Consider the following 21,252-nt stretch of genomic DNA (forward strand, 5'->3'; position numbering starts at 1 on the left):
GGCTTCCTGGCGAGCAAGGGTAGCAATCTTGAGGTTTTACGTTGCTACATATTAGGGATGGTAAACAAGCCGAGCTTGAGTTGTTCGGGCTTGGCTAGTGAACTCATTAAGACCTGAGCTCAGCCCGAGCTCATTATAAGCAAATCATGAGCTAGCTCATTTTCTTAAAAAAATAGTTTCAAGTATTTTTTAAGGCTTGCTAATATATAAAATATATGAGAAATGATCAAACTGTATGGCAAAAATGATGCATTTTCTAAAATTCTCTAAAATTTTCTAAAATTTTCAAAATTTGCATGATGTCCAAATTCACAAATATCCGGCTTTAAAAGGATCATTTTAACCATCACACGAGTGAATTTTTTGAGTTTCATGCGATATATCAGTACACACTGTGTATCACAACCATGACACTAAAATGTAGATTCACATGATTTTTTTGTGTGGGTCTCATGAAATTCGCATAATTATTTTTGTGAACTTCGTATAACTGAAACCAGTCAAAACTTCGCAAATATTCTACTAACTTCACATATATAGTATGAAGTTTGCACAACTAAATCCGTTAACTTTCTGTAATTGAAACCTCTTAAAACTTCACAAATATTCCACTAAATTCACATATAAAGTATAAAGTTCACATAATCATAATTGCAAACTTCCTATGACTGAAACATATCGAAAATTCATAAATATTTTACTAAATTCGTATATATAGCATGAATTTTGCATAACTGAATCTGTGAATTTTTTGTAACTGAAACATATTAAAATTTCACAAATATTCAAATGCATCTATAGGGCGAACTGCGCATAAATCAATTTGTAAACATCATGTACCTCATATATGAATTTTCTGAATGTCCGCACATTTGACACGAGATTCACAAATTTTTTGAAAACTTAAATGCAAACCTTCCCATTTTTTATGAATATTCATACTAATATTAAATGTGATGCTTCGATGTTTATTTAAAAAGTGATGGTTCGTGTGTTAGGGTTTGTTTTCGTATTTTAGGGTTTTTTTTCTGGTCCCCAACCCTTTTGCCCAATCGTGTTTTCCTTGACAATTTTTTTTGATCTTCTTGCGACTATTTTTCGGCAAGTATTTTCAATGGCACTTCATCAGCAACATCATTGATGATGAGATATTCCAGTAAACACATCGTTCAAGGTTGAAACTGTTATTTTTAAAAAAAAATGGCATGAAACCTTCACTTTTTTAATATGGATGATTTTTTCTCCCATGCTATTTTTATTAGATGAATGATATATTGTGTAGTTAGTGTAAAAAAATAAAAATGATCTCTGAAAGGGTTAAAGTATACTATTTTAATTATCACACTAATTGAAGATTTATATTGGTCTCCAAAAACAATAGCTTTAATGAATTTGTTGGCTTTGATATCTCGTAAAACTAGTTATGTAGATGAGTTATTAAGTCTCTCGTATAGTTGGGCAAATCTCAAAAAGGTCTCAACTACAAAGTTGGAGACAGTCGTCCTAGCTTTCTTGGAAGTTAAAGAACACAAGAATCCGACTAGTATCGAGGCAGATACATGTGATTCTTCAGACATTTCAGACAACTCAGGATTCGAGAATATGGGTTTGACAGGAAAACCGAGTTATGTAATATCACAACGAACTAGAATTTCTTATGAATAATAGAATCAATCAACATAAATATTTCAAAATATTCATTCCACATATTTAACAATTAATCCACTACAACTCACAAGTAATATGCTATGAGAGAAACAAAATACATAAGATAAAGTAACGAAAATGCAAGAACTCAAAAGAACCAGTGAACACGATATCCGGATGACGAAGACGATGGATGTCGCTGGAAAGTAGCCAACACCGGAAAAAAGTCTCTCTAAGCAGACAACATGAACCAAGAATGCTTACATAGTCACGTCAAGGTCGATCTTCTCAAAGATCACAAACTCAAGTTTTTCCACCAACCAAAGGGCTTGATGCATCCACAAGAAACTTGTCAAGGATTTTAGAGGCTTAACCGAGCTGAATCACGCAAAATAGTAAACATCAAACTTATAGGGCACGATCTTATCTTTCTATCAAGGTAAAGATCACGTAATTTGAGCAAATATCTAGGGAGATACAGTCAAAAAACTGAGACAATCTTCACCCTTCAAACACTTCTTCTTCACCGAGAAAAATTCAAAAATTCCATTACAAAAATCCTCTTCCCTTGGTCAACCTCCCTTGATTAAGAAGCTTTGGATCTTGGAGCTTGGAGAAGAGCCACCATAATGATGGTATGGTCTTCCCAAGCCTTGCTTCAAAATTTGAATTTGACTAACCTATTTTTGGCCATGAGCATTAAAAGGTCCAACAACTATTTTTGACTTGGACCAGTCAAGACTGAGATTTGAATGAGGTTCAATATGGTCCACTCTAAAATGGCACCAACTAGGACCCCCTTTGAAAATGGATCTCGATCCAGAACCAAAACAGGCAGCAAACTCGATTCTGCACCATCACAAAAGAAAAGCGATAATGCGAAAAAATAAAAACTACCATTGGACCCCATACACCATCTAGTACCACAAAAAGATCCTACAGGATACTAGAACTATCCAAATTCATAGAATCCCTCCTAAAAAAAATAAAAATAAAAACATGTTTAATATGATTCCTCACATGCCAAAATTGAATCGAAATAATAAAAATACAATCTCTAAGAAATATGCAAAATATCTTAGAAATTGAAACATGATAATCAAAATGGGTCCGGGTTGGAAGATATCCAATTAGACCCTGATAGTCCTACACGATTGGATCTGCCCTGGATCGCATCCTTGATTGGATCTTGGGAATTGGATTTAGATCCAATTCGTCTTCAAAGCTTGGATCTTCAGGATGCTTTGCATCAATATGTTTAATGGTTAAAGCAGTTATTTTTTTGAAATAACGGCTTGAATGAGTTATTTTTATGTCGAGTTTTTTAGCCATTCGAGTGTCTACATCATCAATTGGCTATTCTATTTTTTTTTTGCAATGTTTTTTCAATATGAAAACCTATATCTTGTCTTTGTTTCTTGCATGTTTACTTATATTTCCCATTTTGTTATTGAAGAAATTTCTAATTTTTTTTTTTACACATGGTTATTGAGAAGAGTGTTTCGGAGAGGTCTACACCCACATCATCCGCTAGTGTGGAAACAACAAAAATGCTAAAGGAGAAAAATTACAACCTAAGTGATGCATCCTACTATAAAGTACAAAGTAGGGTTGACACATGGGTAGAGAGGGATCTTGCATTATGGACAAAAACCTGAGTGTCCAACATTTTTCATATGAAATATAGCATCACTAATCGAAATTCCAAAAAATTATGCTCAAATAAAAAGCATAAGCTAATAATTTTATCGTGGCCTAAATCTAAGGCAGAATCTGCAAAAAAGAGTTTGTGGCCACAATCATGTCTCCCATCTCGAAAGCATCTAAGGAGCCAGAGGGGGACTCAATGTTAAAGAAGTTTGACTCATTGGCTCACTTGAAGGTTGATGCTAACCTTAAAGCTTTGATAGACGAAGCGACCACCTGTAGTGACAGTGACAATGTAGGGGTAAAGATGGAAAGTATGGAGAATATATTGGAAGAATCTTATACAAGGTCGGAGGAGGTACTTCTACAAGTGGATGATGTGAACCCTAAGGTTGAAGTTAATGTGGAGGGTCCTCAGAAAGTGGTGGTGAGTGAGAGTCCTTTAGCTGAATCAGATATTCAACCAAAGGTTGAGACTGCTGTGAAGAGTTCATTGGAGGATGCTCTTTACGGGGGGGTGGAGAGATTAGAGAAGCATCATTAGGAGTCCAAGGTTGATGTTCGGATAGATCAACCTTTAGACATGAGGAGTTTGAGGAAGAGGTTACAACGGGGAATAAGGTATGATGCTTGTGGACAGGTACTCTACACATGAGTGTTATTTTGTATATACATGTTTGTAAGATGTTTGAAAACATTGTCAATTTGACATTCAGTCATTGATTAAATTGTAGAATATATGTGTATGTGAAGCATGCTTTTAGGATAACTATTTTGATTAATGTTAGTATTAATTTGAGATATATGATTGCATTATGTTTATAGGATAACTAGTTTCAATATATACATTCAATAATTTGACTAATTCTAGCAAAATGAATTGTGAATACAGGATCCACAACAAAAAGATTTAGAGGATCCAACAAGCTGCATGTATTGGTTCTATTAGTTTCAAGAGCACGAGTAGTTCCTAAACTAACAGAGAAAGCAAAGGACAGGCTTGATCAGATGCATTTTCATAAATTCTTGGAGATCACACCATGAAACATCAATCACAGTCTTCTAAATGTCGTTGTGCAGTTTTAAAATTTTTCAACCAACACAATCCAGTTCAGAGATATTATGATGTTCATCACGTTAGAAGACATGATACGAATCACCAAATTTAAGTATTATAAGATGCCAATGAGTGCACATCAGAGGGAAGATTTCAAGCACATTTAAAGTATTTATTTACAACCAGATGAGGATGTGTTCAAAGGTGAAAGCTCAAGTTATCATTGTTAAAGAAACACTATGATCCTAGCAAGGAGAGGAGAATGAAGGAGAAGCTATAGTGTGTTGGAGGAAAGGGTTATCTTATGGTGGATAAGGAGGTGACATCATTCTTGTTGTAATTTTTTGGCACATGCTTATGTATCAACATTGATGAGAAGTCAATTCATGAATTGTACATCGAACTATTGCAAGACTTGGATCGCATTAATGAATATGCATGGGGAGCACCTCACTTGCACACACCTATATGCAAGTTTTAGTGCGATAAGGCATGGAAGAAAAAACATTGTTCGCATATTGGTTGTGTTAGAGGTATTTATTTGTTCATTATACTTGAACTTTTGAGTTATTTAACATTGTTGTTGAAATTATATTGTGTATTAATTTGTGTTAACCCTTATATTGATCCTTGTAGGTTTAGATATGGGAGAACATATTCATTGAAAGGCCTCTGGCACATTATTGTCTCCCTAAATTTTCACGTGTTGTAATATGTAGTTTGTCATGCAATGAGTAGGGGCATGATCAAAGAGCATTAGGTCCTCACATGGGAAGAGCCTATTGCATTGCATCATTGTGTGTGCTAACCAGGAAAAATGTAAGTATTTTTGAAACTTTGTTATGTAGGTAAAGTGGTGCCTATATGAATATGCAAATATAGAGATTTAGGACATGGTTGTGTAAGTGAAGGACATCATGAGAACAGACATTTGGTTGCATAACATGAATAAAGTTGTATGCCAAATGATCAGCTGAGTGGTCTGACAATTTGGTTATTTTCAGTAACTACCTTATCGCCCCTGTGCAGTTAACAAAATTATGTCGCTGACAATAAAGAATATAATAAAGGATTACCCCACGATATTCCTCTTTGGACTTAAAGACTGGCACATTGATGAGGAATGCATTTGTTTGTCATCCATTATATGTGCCTATAATGATGAGGATATAGTTGTTATGGTCTAAAATTAGCCCTAATTTATTTTTGAGCTCCTTTGATTTCAGTAGGATTTAATGTCTCGTTGTTTTTGCTCATGGAGCGGTTGTAGCATGACACTGGGTTTTGATGATAATTGTTAGTCTCTGTAACTTTAAAAAAGTTAGAGGGTGTATGGGGGTTTTGAGTTAGATTTTTTATTTTAGATTTAGAGATAGACCCAACCCAAACCATACACTATATAAAGTAGCCTTAGAACCCTTTTTATTTTTTTATAAAAAGATTGATATTGCTTTCTCTCACTAGTTGATTTTGTATCTCTCTCTCTTTGGGTGTCCCCCTCTCCATGGTTGTCTTTCTCTTCCCTATCTTCTCCCTCTCTCCTCTATCTCCCTCTTACCACTCTGATCCACGTGAGGGCCCCCAAGGGATGGTTGGTCACCCCTCCCAGAGAGCCCAAGCTCCTCCAGTGTTCTAGGTCGTGCAGTTCTTCTTCCCGTTGGGTAATCTAGCATTGCTTCATTATAGATTGTGTATCTTTATTTCAGATTGTGGGAGACATCTTCTCACCCTATTATAGACATGTAAGAGGACCCTGGTCCCTACCCTTAGCCTTCTTTAAGCCTCTAACTATTTTTCAGAACCCAAACATTGAAACTGCATTTTGTCGAAAACCCAACTTACTCCTAAAGCCTATTCTAGCAACCCCAAATTGTCAGTAACCTATCTCACTGCCCATCACTTATACCAAACCCTTCCCCATGTCTTTAGGCCTCCCTAGGACCTATGGTCTAAGTCCCACACATTTGAGAATTTGTTTCATACCCAAACCACACACTAATCTGAAGCACATGACTACATGTGGAGCGGATGCTAAATTGGTTCTTGCATTAGCAGAAAACTCCATGTTGAAGGAGTTACTTCAAGCAAAGGAGTCCATTATACAAACTCAAGATGACACTATCGCTAACAATAATAAGGTTATCGAGGAGCTACTAGCTCGCCTGACACAATCACATCAATGACTTCTATTTTTTATTATTTTGTAAATTATTGTAATTAAGTAAACAATGTTTTGTAATTAATTATAAAGGCAACTGTAATTGAATTTTTATTTAACTGTTTAACTAGTTTGAATTTGAATTATGTATATGTTGTAAGTAGTCTTGAATTTGAATTGTGTATTTATTGTAAATCTACAAAATTCCTCTAACTTCATAAATATTTCACTAAATTTGTATATATTATACAAGTTTGCATAAAAAATTTATGAACTTGTTGTTACTTAAACCTCTTTAAACTTTGTAAATATTCTACTAAATTTGCATATATATTATGAAGTTTGTATAAAAAAAATCTATGAACTTCTTATGAATGAAACCTCTCAAAACTTTGCAAATATTCCACTAAATTCACATACATAGTACAAAGTTTGCATAAAAAATCTGTAAAGTTTTGTAAAATTTGCAAATATGGGTGATTATTGCAAATAAGGTCACCGTGAATATGCACTTTATATATGTGCAGTTGTTCCAAAATATGTTGATTTTCTATGTTTTGTGTATGTCCTTGTTACAGAATATTAAACCTGGAATCAAATTAACCGTATAAAATATGTGCATCTTCAGTATAATGAAATTAACATACAAATAATATAAAAGCAATTCACCTAAAATGAATTATAGAGCAGTTTCTTCAAATTTACGTACAATCTTTGACAATTCTTTTAAATTTATATCTAATGTTTTACAATAGTAATCGACTTATACTCTCCAAAATTGTCCATAATTTAGCCTCTGCTATCTTGCCATCGGCACCTTAGTGTCTGATGTCTCCTCATCCTCCAACTTTTGTTTGACACCCTTCAAAGTCGTCTTCTCTCTCATGTGTTTATATAATTTTATCATACTTTTCTTGTAGTTTATTACATCATTTTGAAAAAAGGGTTATTATCAAACAACTAACTATAGCTTAGTTTTTCTGCTAAGATATATAAACATGTATATATGTGAAGTTCAACTTTATGTATATAAACAGTATTGCATGTATAATAGGACAAATATATCAAAATCAATCATGTATCAATCATTTACCAAGTTAAGAACATGGACATGTATGAATTGAGTAAACAAGCATATGCAAAGTGATTACCCATTTTCTTATTGCAGAATACCCTCCATAGGCCAGACCATACAATGGGTGTAGCAATCGAAGCCAAACCACCCTATAAAAAATAAACTTGTAATACAATATTCAACCTGCAAAGTATGAGAGAACAATAACCTTTAAATTGAATAAGTAATGGTATCATACTACTGCTCTGATGTTCTTATCTGCATTAGTTGTGGAATCGAATTGTACAGCCTGAACTACCTCGCATTCATATTCATTTCCCAAAGAACCCAGTATTGGTTGCCCCGGTTTGCATTAATTAAGATTTGTAACATAAATCGAGTTTAAGTTCGGTGATTATACATGAAAATTTTTGTTTTGTAATTATGCAAAGTTATCCAATAGATACCCTGTCAGATTCAAAGAAATGATACGATAACTGGCCGGTCTCCAAGAATCAATGAGTCCCATTTGCCATCCTTTTAGTTTTGACCATGAAAAACTTGTCACAACAATCCTCTAGTAACTTTTTCTCATACAAAATGCATGTAATTGCATGATCGCACTCTTCACAAGAGCATTTTTGCTTGCCAAGATCAACATTGTAACCATTAGATTGGTCATGGGCAATGTACTACTTTCTCACATACTTGTTATGGTTTTATCTTTAATTCATCTATATTTTCTTTTACCTTAGGCACCACAACTCCTATCATTTGCTCCTCGATTTTTTTTTATTTTTCAAAAAGTTTGATCAGCATGAGATGAAGCTTGTCAATAAAAAGAATTAGGGGTTTGTCACGTATAGCTAGAATCCATGCATTGAAGCTCTCTGCTATATTAGATGTTAAACACCCATATCTTCATGTTGGAAAGTTATTATTAACCCAATGTTTTGGATCTACATCGGTAGCATTAAAATAGTATGTTGCTTCATCTTGCTTCTTAACTTTTTTAAGAAAATAATTGCATTATCATCTCGTGGTTGCTGTTCACCAAAGTGCACTGAGTGGTGAACCAAATTTCTTAGAAAAGTTTTACGTCGAGTTCTTCATGCAATATCCAATATAACATGTAAGTCATAGCCAAGGTGGTTTCCTTCCTTCCATAGGAACCATGTTTTGTTTCATTCATAAGCAAATTGTTATTTTTAAGTGGGATGTTTGGAAAAGAAAAACACAAACCTTCTTTAACCTTTTATGAACCTATACTAATCACTATTGTTTTATGTTAACCTATACTAATAACTAGTAAAATATTAGCTATAAACTTGTTGTAATTGCTGAATAGTAATACTATTTAATAATTATTAGTTTATCTCAACAACATAATATTATATGTATATTATGAGCCATAATTAAAAGTAATTATAATATACTATGTTATATATACATGAAATATATTAAATGGGATTTCGGTCTTTATTCATTTTATTTTTAAATTATGATCGTACATTCGATATTTTTATCAAGAACAGAAGTAAAATAATAGAAATATAAATATGTTGAATATTTAAAACATTTTAAAAATACTTTTTGTATATTTTCACAAAACATAAAGACATATACTATTAAACATAAGTTTTATTCATAAAAAATCCAAATCTAATGATAAATAGGGTATTTAATAAGGGGGTTAATATTTGGTATTATTGAAGGCATAAAATTATATGGAACTATTAAGTTTGAAATCATAGGTTTTAGATTTCTTCTGTAGATTAAATCATATGGATGTGATCTACAACTTTTGTTTAGTGGGAAATGAGTTTTGAATCATATTCTTGCAACATATAAGTAGTTTTTTAAGGGCTTCAAAAATTAATGGTCCACAATGAGTAAAATTTCATGACTCAAAAGATCATATTTTTAGATCAAAATAACATGATCCAAGGTTTGATCCTTGGCAAACAAACCATCATGAACATATCTGTATGGTCGGATTGAGTTGATAAAGCTTGATCCTAGGAATTCCAACTCAATAGTTTAATATAATTTTGTGCTTTCAGTATCACCAAATATTATCCCTTAATTAGGTGTTGAGACAAAAAAATAAAAGAAGGAAATTTATTGAGTTAGTGAGATTTAACCCATTTGATTAAGAACCAGATAAAATAAAAGATGAAAAAAATAATGCATTTCCTGTCATACAATTTTTGAAATCTGTCTTATATCCAAAATCACAAATAACCAACTTTGTTAGGACCTTTTTACCCTTTGCATGTACGAAACTTATGAAGTTTATGCGATATATCACTCATCGGGTATCACAAACTCTCACTTAAAAGGGGGCCTACACATTTTTTTTTAACATTACGAAGTTTGCATAATCATATTTGTGAACATCCTATGAAACCCAAACCTCAAAACTTCGTAAATACCTGACTAAGTTCGCATATATATCCTCCTAAATATGTGGACATCACAAAGTTCACATGGTTTTTGAACAAAATTAGACAAGTGTCATGCAAGTACAAGTAGCACTTGTTTTTTTTAATATATAAATGTGCAAACAAACTTATGATTTCATTTTTTTTTAAATATACAAATATACAAACAAATTTATAATTTCATTTTCAAAATACATGGCAATAATGTCATTTAGAAAAAAGACTGCAAAGAATCAAATTTTGAGCTTCTGTTTTTATATAGTTTACTAGAATGTTAAGCACGTCCATATATCTCGATAGGAAGATTTATGTCAAACTTTTTATTATAAAAAACAAATAAAATTAATGAATATATAAAAATAAGTATATATCTCAAATAAAATAAAATTTCTTAAAGAGAGGTATATAAAAATATAAAGTAATCAACTAACCTTTTATACCATTTATAGTTGAGGAAAAAGGGTCTAAAAAGATTAACCAAACATCTTGTGAACATTTTAGGATAAGAAAAAGAAAATTTTGGTTAATTTTAGAACATTTTTATTGCAAAAAATGCAAAAAAAAAACTGCATACTATTTATTGTATTGGATATGGGTGAATTGACAGGGATACGAAACTAGTAAAAGATTCTACCGATGTTGATTTGGGACTGGGTTCCCTATTTATAGGTTGACCCCACAGAAACGGCTAATTGTCCTCTATAATAGTCAATCTTAATAAAAAGTTTAGCTCTCACATTTTTAGCATAGTGGCCATACAAGATTAGCAACTTGTGAGAACATTGAGAGAGAGAGAGAGACGTTTTAAGTAGAAACCATGCATGTTTGAAAAGGTAACTGCTAATTTTTTATTCTTAATGTGATTTTAATATAACAATTAAGATATATATATATATATAGAAAGAGAGAGAGAAATGAGTTGGGGGGCGTGACATACGAGCTATAATTGTAGTAACTAAAGAGTTTTTTCGATTATTACGATATGTCATGGAACACGTTTACTTGTTTTGGATAACTACATAAAGAATGACTAAAACAAATTTTTAATTACATTATTACAAGACATGGCAAGAATGTCAATCTTTTGCCACCTATTATCCTTCCTTTTGCTTTTATAAGATTTAAGATTTGTTCAGATTAGGATAATATTGAAAATTAAAGATATAGCAATATTTTGTAAAAACTATTGTTTTAAAGAAAATCTCTAGATTAAAATGTAGAATATGAATATAATATATGAATATGAATAACATAAAAAGACTCTATAATAAGTGTTTATCGCAATAACAATGTGATATTTTTAAAAATAAGAAAGATTTTGAAAATACAGTACTTTATTATATTGATGATATCTGCAAAACCGTTGTAAAGACAAACTCTACTATCAAATTTATTGGAACCTAATAATGAGATGGCCACACAGCTAAGCTACCACTCTACCCACTCCACATATAAAATTATTGCCTCTCCTTGTACAATAATTGCCTCTCCTTAGAAAAAAGAGAAAGAGAAGAGCAAATAATCATTCATGCTCTTGGTGCACCGATCGGTGCGCAAGCTTTTTCAAAAAGTACATTTCAAGTCTCTGAAAAAGTAAATGATTCTGTCTTTTGGTCGGATGTCACGGGTGGATCAAAGCATGGTTTTAAAACTCGACTCATCACTCGGCTCGTTCTTAAATGAACTCCGTACTCGGCCAAGTCATGTTAACTTTATATTTTATATAATATATATTTTTATATTTTATTAATATATTTTATATTATATATATTACATGATATTTTATAATATATTTAATGTATAATTTTATTAATATATATAATTATATTTTTATATATAATATACATAATATTTATATTATACTTTATTTAATATATGTAATTATATATAATATATTATACATCAATATATACATGACTCGGCTGACTCACCCCCATAACTCGAGTCAACTCAGTGACTCGATCAGGTTTTGTTCAAATTTTATTTAATATATGTAATTTTCACACAAGTTTGTACTCATTTTTGACCCAATGACTGAACGATCCTGGCAAAGACACTGGACCAAAGTGGAGCTCATTAGCAAGCTATGCCATGTGAGATATGCACCATTAAAAGTGCATGTCAAGGTGACATGCGTCAGACATACTAGGACATGATGACATTATCCTAACATGTATGAAAATTATTTTAATATTTGTCAACAGTTTTAGTACTTTTATCAATTTTAATAAAAATATATTTTTATATTAAAATACTAAAAATAGCTTTTTTATTAACTTAAATAAAAAGTTCACATCCCTGTGGTTGGACACAGGCCTGGACGGATCTTGACTGATTGGGCTTGGATCCAGTTGTGATCTAGGTCTGACCCATTGATAGCCCTATTTGATTTAAACCATGTTTGGTTAAACCGCAAACAAGCTCAACTGAACCTACTGTCAGTCAAATCGGTCCAGTCGGCTTTGGATTTTTAAGCTATAAGCAAAGGCAGGTTTCCGCTCCACTTTACTTAGAAGGGAAAAAGCCGACTTCTCCTTTGTATAGGCAAGCAGGGAGATCTCATGGGATCCAAACCTATGTTTTCTCAGTTAGGATAGTAGGACCTTAATGATGCAACTAACTACCCCATTGTACCACAACTACTGGATGCTGTCGATAGTACAACCTGATTTTTTAACTTCCTTTTGTTTTTTATAATCAAACCATATTATACTTTTGAAACCACTTATGGCAATTCAATCATGATGAACACATGTTTGTGGTCAGATCAATCACATGGATTCTGTGCCTGAACTAGGCCTGCGAAACAAGACAGAGCACGTGCAAACTTGTAAAATAAGCTCAACAAACCAAACAGGAACAACAGGTGCTTGGCTCCATTCGACTGGTAAAATCCTATTGCTTCCAGACTTGAAACGATATATTTCCTTTGTAAATGAGCCAATTTGAGCTCTCCTCAATAGAGGTCTACTGTTCAAATCCTATTGCTTCCAATTTTGAAAGAATGTATCTTTTTAGAAACCAGCTAGCTCGAGTTCAGCTGGTTCATCCCGTGTTTGTCACGAGCTTGAACTCGGCTCGGCTCGCCACAAAAAAGAGCAGAGCTTGAACCTCATGTTGGTTTTTTTGGTTGGTTTACCAGCCCTGTCTGCAATAGTCTCAACTTACCCCACACTTTTCCAAAAAAAAAAAAATTTATAAACTACCTTTAAACATAAAGATTTAGTTTAAGCCAGCCATCATGGTTCCAATTGACCCAGTCAACATTCAACTTTGATCGGCAAAAGCACAAAGTCTGCATGAAAAGCTGCCTCACGTTTTCAGCTCAAGCCAAAACACCTACTTTCTGTTTGCAAACTGGTAATCTTAATTCATGCATTTGAAAAAAAAAAGTGAGAGCGGTCAAATCTTGATTTGGCAGCCACCACCTAGAAGTCGTAGTTACCAAGTCCAGCATTTTGCAGAAATATAAAAGGTAGACAGCCTTACCTTACTTTTCATGCGCTAGACTCCAATCTCTAACTGCCGGTTTCCAAACATCCACCATCAAATTGGTTTGACCAAGTTTTTACTTGATGCATAAACCTCTATCATAGCTACTAGTTGCCATACAGATGAATCCTTACGGTCAAGACAGATACACCCATCTTTAGGGTTAATTTGAGTCTAGTTTTCTCAATATGCGGTTATTATTTTTCCCTTGTTGGCAACCCCAAAAACTAGTGATTCTGTTGTCTTTAGGTATAAAGTAAAAAGAAAGTTGAATTAAAGGGAAAAGAAGTAAAAGAAGTATGTTATAAGGAGGGTCTCAACTGTTGTGTCTTTTCTCTTATCCCGTGAGAAGACCACCATTTTTTTGTTCTAGTTTTGGAATACCCATAAAAAATTAAGGAAACATTTTTGTGGGTTCTCATGGAAGATTACAGATCCAGATCATTTGCAGATGGGAGGATGGAGATGGAGGGGTATGACAGGAGGTTCCCTGCTTCTGGTATGCATGATATGAGGAGCTACAGTGAATCCTATGCATCTCATCCTAATCCTAGAGAGATGAAGGTGAAGAAGGTGAAGAATCATAATGGTGGCTCTTCATCCAAAGGGTGGGGTTTTAATGATCCTGAGTTGCAGAGGAAGAAGAGGGTTGCTAGTTATAAAATGTATAGTGTGGAGGGGAAGGTGAAGGGATCTTTGAGGAAGAGTTTCAGATGGCTCAAGCATAAATACACACAGATCATGTATGGATGGTGGTGAGGAGTACATGTAATCATCACCATCATGTGGGCTTATCCATCTATTGCTGGGGTTTGAGGGGTATGTATGATGTGTGGTTTTCCTTTGATACCCATTTGTGGATTTTGGGTTAATTGGTCTGTTTAAAGACTTACATGGAAACTGATCTGAATCAACATACGCTGGATCACTGGTCTTCTTTGTTTGGGGGGTTTTATGCTGTAGCCTCTTGTTCTTACTTTTAGTGATGTTCTTTATAAAAGATGGTTTCTGCAACTTTATGGTCTTCAGCTTGAAGAAAGAAAAAAGTTCATATTTTCCTATTGAGTGAGTTGTTTAGAACAAAGGCTTCCTTTCTTCGTTTCTATCTTCTTCCTTTTAGCCTCTTTTATTATTATTATCTGGGTGTGTGGGAGATTCTTATGGTTTCTTGAGTGTGCCTGGTGGGGAACTTTTTTGTGCTATAACTTGCCATGTCCAGACCAACTGCCTATCTTCTGATTTTATCTTTATTAGTTCAGTTATCATGGGTGTTTGGATATGGCCTTTAAATAGTTTATTTGGGCTTTGCTCGCAATTATACACTATTTGTCAAAAATTTATTGTTATTAACTATTTTGAGCTTCATGGTAGTGGTGGGAGACTGGATTTTGGTTCAATTTTCTAGCTTTGGTGGTGGCTAATTATGATCCTTGCCCATTTTGGAAATTATTTTCTAGCTGGTATTATTCATTGTGAAAGCATGGAAATTGCTGGCCCCAATAATGGACTCGATATTAACAGTAAATTTTTAGAGATGAATATGTACAATAAGAAGGAAAACTGACATGGATGGGTAATTATATTAGCTGATTATCATCTTTAGGGAAGGCTTGGATTTGTAGTTCAAGATCCTGGCTGTGGTGTCCCATATCATGACTCGATTTTGAAAACATGTGCATGAAGTAGTTCCAAATTATGGATGCTGTTACAGAACCTGAGAGACGGAAGGTTATCAGCTTTTTTGCCATTGTATCTAGAGTGGGAAGTGTTTAATTACACAAGTAATTTTCTACTGTTATACTTTTTCCTGAAACAATTTAGGCTAACTTCTTTTTGGTACTTCTATCATCCTCCTAATGAGTGGTGGATCATCATGAAGAGTGTCGTCCTGTGATAATCACAGGCTTATGCTTTCATTATCTGGTGCTTAATATGATGTATTGGTTCTTTGTGCATCTTTTGGGCTGGAAGTAGGGCATGGGTTTGTCTAATGATACTTTTTTAAATTTTAATATTTAGACTAAAAGATGAGTTTTGCTGTCTTTGCAATATGTTGTCTATGCTATTGATCTAATATTTTCTTATTTACTGTTGTTCTTGTGATACCTGAACTGGTAAATGAGGGTTCTCATTTTTCATAGTTAAAATTGCAGTAACAGGTATGGTTCCAAAATATTTATCATACATTAAGACTTCAGAGTTCAGACTTGTAGAGTCTCTCTTTGGTTCTTTGTATCATTAATAGAAGGCACTCTTGTCAGTTTTGGAATCTTCAAGGAACATACTTGTGGCTTGGTTTGATCTATAAGATAAATAGCTTCCGATGTCATCATAATTCTCAAAGTTTAGATAATTGTTTAACTTTTAATGTTGGCAATTGAGTTTGTACCTTTAGCTACTTCTAAATCTCTAATGTGTTCCAAATCATTCGAATTGTCCTAAAAAGAAACCTGCTGGACATCGAATCATGTAGTTAAGAGTGCTTGTACTGCAAAATGCATGTTTTCCATATCAAACTAGGTAATTTCTTTTTAATCCTTGATTAAATCAATTGTTCTGCTCACTTTTGTCGATATTATGAACAATATCTAATTGACTGTATAAAGAAATGGATAAGGCGTGTTTTTTTAATAATCTCATAGGTAGGACTGAATTCTTTATGCACATATCTTGCTTTAAAGTTTGGAAATGAACTATCAGATGCCTCTTTCTTCTCTTCTCTCCCTAGGAATGTTGAATGAGATGTGGCTCAATGTTTGACAGTAGCTTACTGTGTTTCGGTAATGTTGTAGCATGGGATCTCTCATCTGATTGTGATAGTGTGCTCTCTCTAATTCAGATTGTAACAATGTGCTAATGTCTTACGTACAAAGACTTGTTAACCTTGATCAATGAGCTGTCAAGTCCCTTGGATTTATTGCATTATCCTTTAATTCAGTGGCATTATCAAGGGAAACACAGGCCAGGTTATTCAATAGGCTCAAGACTAAAACTTTCTTATCTGTAATATTGGCTGCTGCACATCCTGCTTTAGCTTAATTGCTGTTGGGGGGTGACTTCTGAATGTCATTTATGTAATAGGGAACCGAGGTTATTAAGGTATAACAGCTTGTAGATAACCTGCTTCAAAGTTGAATGATTTGTTGTGTGGTTTTCTGATTCATGAACTGTGAAAACATAAATCTTAAGCATCAACACGCCCTGATGGCACGCCCAAACATCATGTGATCCTGGTTATGCAGATATCATTGACAGCAATAGTTTTACCGTATTTTAAGTGTTGAACAGATCTAGATCTTCAAATGCTTGATAAATTCCTGCCAGTTGAATATACCAGACTTTTATTTTGCTTAATTGTGTTTTTCTTCTGTGTTACAGGAGTGTGAAATCTGACTCTTACCTTGATATAAATTCCTAATTTCTGCGGATCCAACTTATTTGGAGGGTAGTTTTATAATTTGATCCCAATAGGTTGTCTTAGACTCCTTGTATTTAAAGAGGACCACCCATCTTTTGTAACGTGTGTGTATCTCAATCTAAATAGAAGATCTCAGTGCGGCCGTGTATGTAGGTAACTCTTGCCGAACCACATAAAATCCTTGTTCTTTGTGTGGTTGTTTTTCTTTTCTTCCCGTTTTTTTGTTTCTTCGATCTATCAATAGTGCAATCTATCGATAAGCTGTTGAGTCGTACCCCAACACTTTGTATTCGGTATGAAATCACCATAAACTATACTCCCGTTCTACCTACCATGCTTATGTTTTCATTTTTTGTGTTCTGTTGGTTTCTTTTCAAGGATAAGCTCACCTTCATGTTTGCTATCCTATTCAATATTTCCCATACTTTGATTCCTTCTTGTTTGTGGCATACAATTGATACAATCTTCAAGGATCAAGTCCAGTTATGTGTGTCAAAAACATGTTCATGTTTATTCTTAACATGTTCTTTCTACAGTGAACATTTTTTGTTTCATTCTCTTTTATGAAGAGAGAGTTCTATATCACAAAATTATTGCAAAGATGCTATCATCTCCCTTGTGCTTTAGTGCTTGGTATACGCTATGTAAAACTTCACGAGTACTCTATTCCTGCTCACTGGGGATAGTTTCGCAGTGACTTCAACTTTGCGGTGTTGGTATCGAACTTGTGATGTCCAACTTGAACGCCTTAAGCCATCCCACCTAGTCAAGTGTGCAGAGCCCTTGAGTAGTAACAGGTGACCTTTCTTATATTTATTTTCACCTATGGCGCTCTTTTTGCAAAATTTTCTTTCTTTTGAGATTGGATTCTTTTTACGTTTTCAAACATGAAACATAAAATGGTTCTCAAACATATAGGACTACTACAACACTCAAGCATAAAATGTCTCTCAACCGGTGAATGTCTTACTGTCAACTCACAGCTGTAGCGAACACTGAACACCGTCCATCTCAAAGATGGATGTCACAAGTTGGTATCATCCACATTTATTTTTATGATGAGGAACCCTCGCCAAAGCCATAAAAGCTCCGGGTGGGCCCCCACAACCACCCTACCTTAGGTATCATCCACATTTATACCACAGTTTATGCTGAGCATGACTTATCACTGCAGATGTTAACTTTTCCCTACTCTTTGTGGGGTACAAAAAAATAATCAGTCAATGGCAAATAATAGCCGTTTATTTGGTTTAGGTGATTGTGCACCTATCATTTTGCCATAAATTAGTACGGTAGGTATGCGTAGCATTTTTAGGGTGCATAAGCACACCTGATGAGGATGGTGGTGGGGATCATAGAGACATGATTGAAACTCTTTTTTATGCATAAAAAGGGGCACATATAAACGCCCATAAGCACTCTGCTCATCTGGTAGGGGCCACTTGTGAATGTCACAAACTCGACAAAATGTTACAAGTTCAACACTCATAGGTGGCATTTCTTGCCGCAAGGTTGAAGCTGGGTGTATTCCTCAGTGGTGGGCAGAGAGACCTAAAGGGTTTTACAAACCGGAGGTCAGCCAATGTGCAGCTGGTGATTGAGGGTTTTTCTCTTGGATTGTCCATACAAAAAGGACGAGTATATAAACTGGCAGCATGAACATCTCCCTCACCGGTTATGCTTCCAAATTGAGCCCAACCATGTCACATGGACACTGACACAGGTGTGGTTTTGATGCACAGATACAAGATAAGAATATGCAACTTTTTTGAAAACTAGGATACGAGGACATTATTTTGTATTATTTAATTGAAAAGTAGGTTTTGATATTAAAATATGCTTATTATTGAAAACAAGATTGAGTGCCATACTCGTATCTCTTAAGCACGGACCCTATATGGCACGTCACTCTCACGTAGGGGTGTCAACGGATCGGGTTTGGTTTGGACCCTTCGGGTCTGACCCAGAGTCTAATTGGAGGTGGACCTTCTTATTTATCACCAAACCCTAACCCTATAGGGTTTGGTATGGGTCGGGTCTGGGTCAAACCCGTCTCATTGATAGATGTTTGTCACCTCAAAGGGCAATTTTTTTTCAAGGGGGTCTGGATTTGAAATTCGTCATGCCTGTCCCCAAGGGCCAAACATGAGTTGATCGAGCTTAAGCTGAGTCTAGTTTGTTAGCCAATCCCTGCACGGCTTGGCTATCCTCAAGCCTTTGATTGATTAAAGGATTAATCTCTCTATTAAGGTAGAAGTGGGGTATTAAAAAGCCCTCACACGGGGTCACCGATAGAAAACACTATAAGAGGGTGGAAATGCGTTTCTCGGAAAACTGTTTCCGCATCAAGAAACCCTATGTTTCTGAAACACAAAAAAAAAATCATAGGAAACACGTTTTCCTTTTGTCAAATACGCGTTTCTCATTTTTTGTTTCATTAATTCATTATGTTACATTTTCTTAAGCATTTTCCAGTCGTTTCCCATTTCCTGTTTCACAAGCTCTTAAAATATCTCGTTTCTCATTGCCGCTTCCCAAGATGTTTCCCATTTCTATTTCCATTTTTGGCAACCTTACCCTCACCATTCAAATATAACCACTCAAACATTGCACCATCATGAGTTATAGGGACCCCCTTGAGGTCTGACTTATTGATGCAGGAGCACCCCTTAAATTCGAGGATAGGATTTATCTTTTTGGAAAGTCATCAAATCAGGTATTTTGTTTCTTTGTGATTAAGAAACTAATGGCTATAAATAGATAAGGGATGAGGAGTTTAATCAAAGTTTTGATGAAATAAATTCAGTTTACTTAAAATTTCAATTTATTTCAGTTAATTTCCTTCATCTTCCTGTTATTTACCTGCTTTCCTAGATAATGTTAGATATTTGTAGATAATTGGTAGATATTCTTTCATAAATCCGAGAGCGGATCCTGTGATTAGCAATCTCACCCAGCGTTTACAAATTACAACCACAAACCCCACCCCCACTGTACTGTAGCTAAGTACAAGTGCGGGTGGCCCCTCTTCATAAATCCGGTAACGCCGCGACTTATGGTGACCATGCTTTCAACATCTGCCATGCAAACTGGTTCTACCGTTCGAGGTTATTTGATTAGCAAACAAAACAAAAAACTTTTTTTCAAATTAACTAGAATTTACTCTTTCTCTCTCTCCCTCTCTTTGATAAAAGGGGTTGAAATCTGAAAGAATAGACTTGACTTGAACAGGGATTTAAACATTGAAGTAGTCAATCCAAATTAAAATCTGAATCTAAACTAGATTTTACATGTGAATGAAAAAAAAGGATTAGATTTGTTCCATTCTCACCATGTTTTATAAAGCTACTGAGTTTAATCCAGTGAGTATGGATCTTAATTTTAGATCCAGTTGATTGTTTCATTGATCCATTCTAACCATAAATTTGATATAACTACTGAGTGTAAATTCGATATGGATTCAATATGATATGCCATATAAATCCTAATTTTAGATCCATTTCCAAAAATGTGTCTGACTCAAAAAAAAAAAACAATTCATTTTCCACCATCCGTGACACGTTTATCTAGAAACCATGGTTTAAAAATTCACTGAGTCAACCCAGTGACTCTGTCATTTATCGGGGTCAACCCAGAAATGAACAAAACTAGGCCGAGTCCTGGGCTGTCTCGACGGAGTTTTAGCATGACTCAGCCAAGTCATACATATATATTATATTTTGTATATAATTAAATATATTCTATGAAATATATTGTAAATATTATATATAAAAATATGATTATATGTATATTGATAAAAGTATACATTAAATATATTATGGAAATATCATATAATGCATATTATATACAATATATTGATAACATACTACAAAATATATGTACTATTTACATATTTTATATAAAATATAAAGTTAACATGACTCAGACGAGTGACGAGTCATCGGGTTTTAAAACTATGCTAGAAAGTGGCTAGAGATTTTAAAGACATTTAAAATGAAGAGCCGTTAACTATCGGAGTGTGGAGAGAACCTATTTTTTAGTGGGTTTTCCGTTCAACCATCTAAGAAGCTTGGCTCATTTATGTAACGACTACAAAGAGTTCTTCGTTTGCTTGACTTGAAAGGGCGTATTTGAATGGCAGGACGCCCTCGTCCACTGGGACAAGCCTGTCATGCCATTGGTGTCCCGGACGTACTTCATCAAACATGGGACGTGAGTGTCACACCAAAGCACGACACAATCATAACCTGCATCCTGGATGCACTCGTTGGAACAAGTGCATGCAAGACCTATAGACCTGCTGTGCAAACGTCAGTGGCGTATCTATAGGATTCA

General features: G+C 34.4%; 1 protein-coding gene across 1 annotated transcript; it reads left to right on the plus strand.

The window, feature by feature from the left end:
• Positions 1 to 13,829: 13,829 nt before the first annotated feature.
• LOC149820309 (uncharacterized) lies at positions 13,830 to 14,513 on the plus strand. Its single transcript, XM_089983724.1, has one exon. The coding sequence runs from the start codon at positions 13,920 to 13,922 to the stop codon at positions 14,256 to 14,258; it is 339 nt and encodes a 112-aa protein (XP_089839850.1). The 5' UTR covers positions 13,830 to 13,919; the 3' UTR covers positions 14,259 to 14,513.
• Positions 14,514 to 21,252: the final 6,739 nt, after the last annotated feature.

The sequence above is a fragment of the Nuphar pumila genome, chromosome 12, assembly GCF_984573655.1.
Source record: "Nuphar pumila chromosome 12, dmNupPumi1.hap1.1, whole genome shotgun sequence".
NCBI lineage: Eukaryota > Viridiplantae > Streptophyta > Magnoliopsida > Nymphaeales > Nymphaeaceae > Nuphar > Nuphar pumila.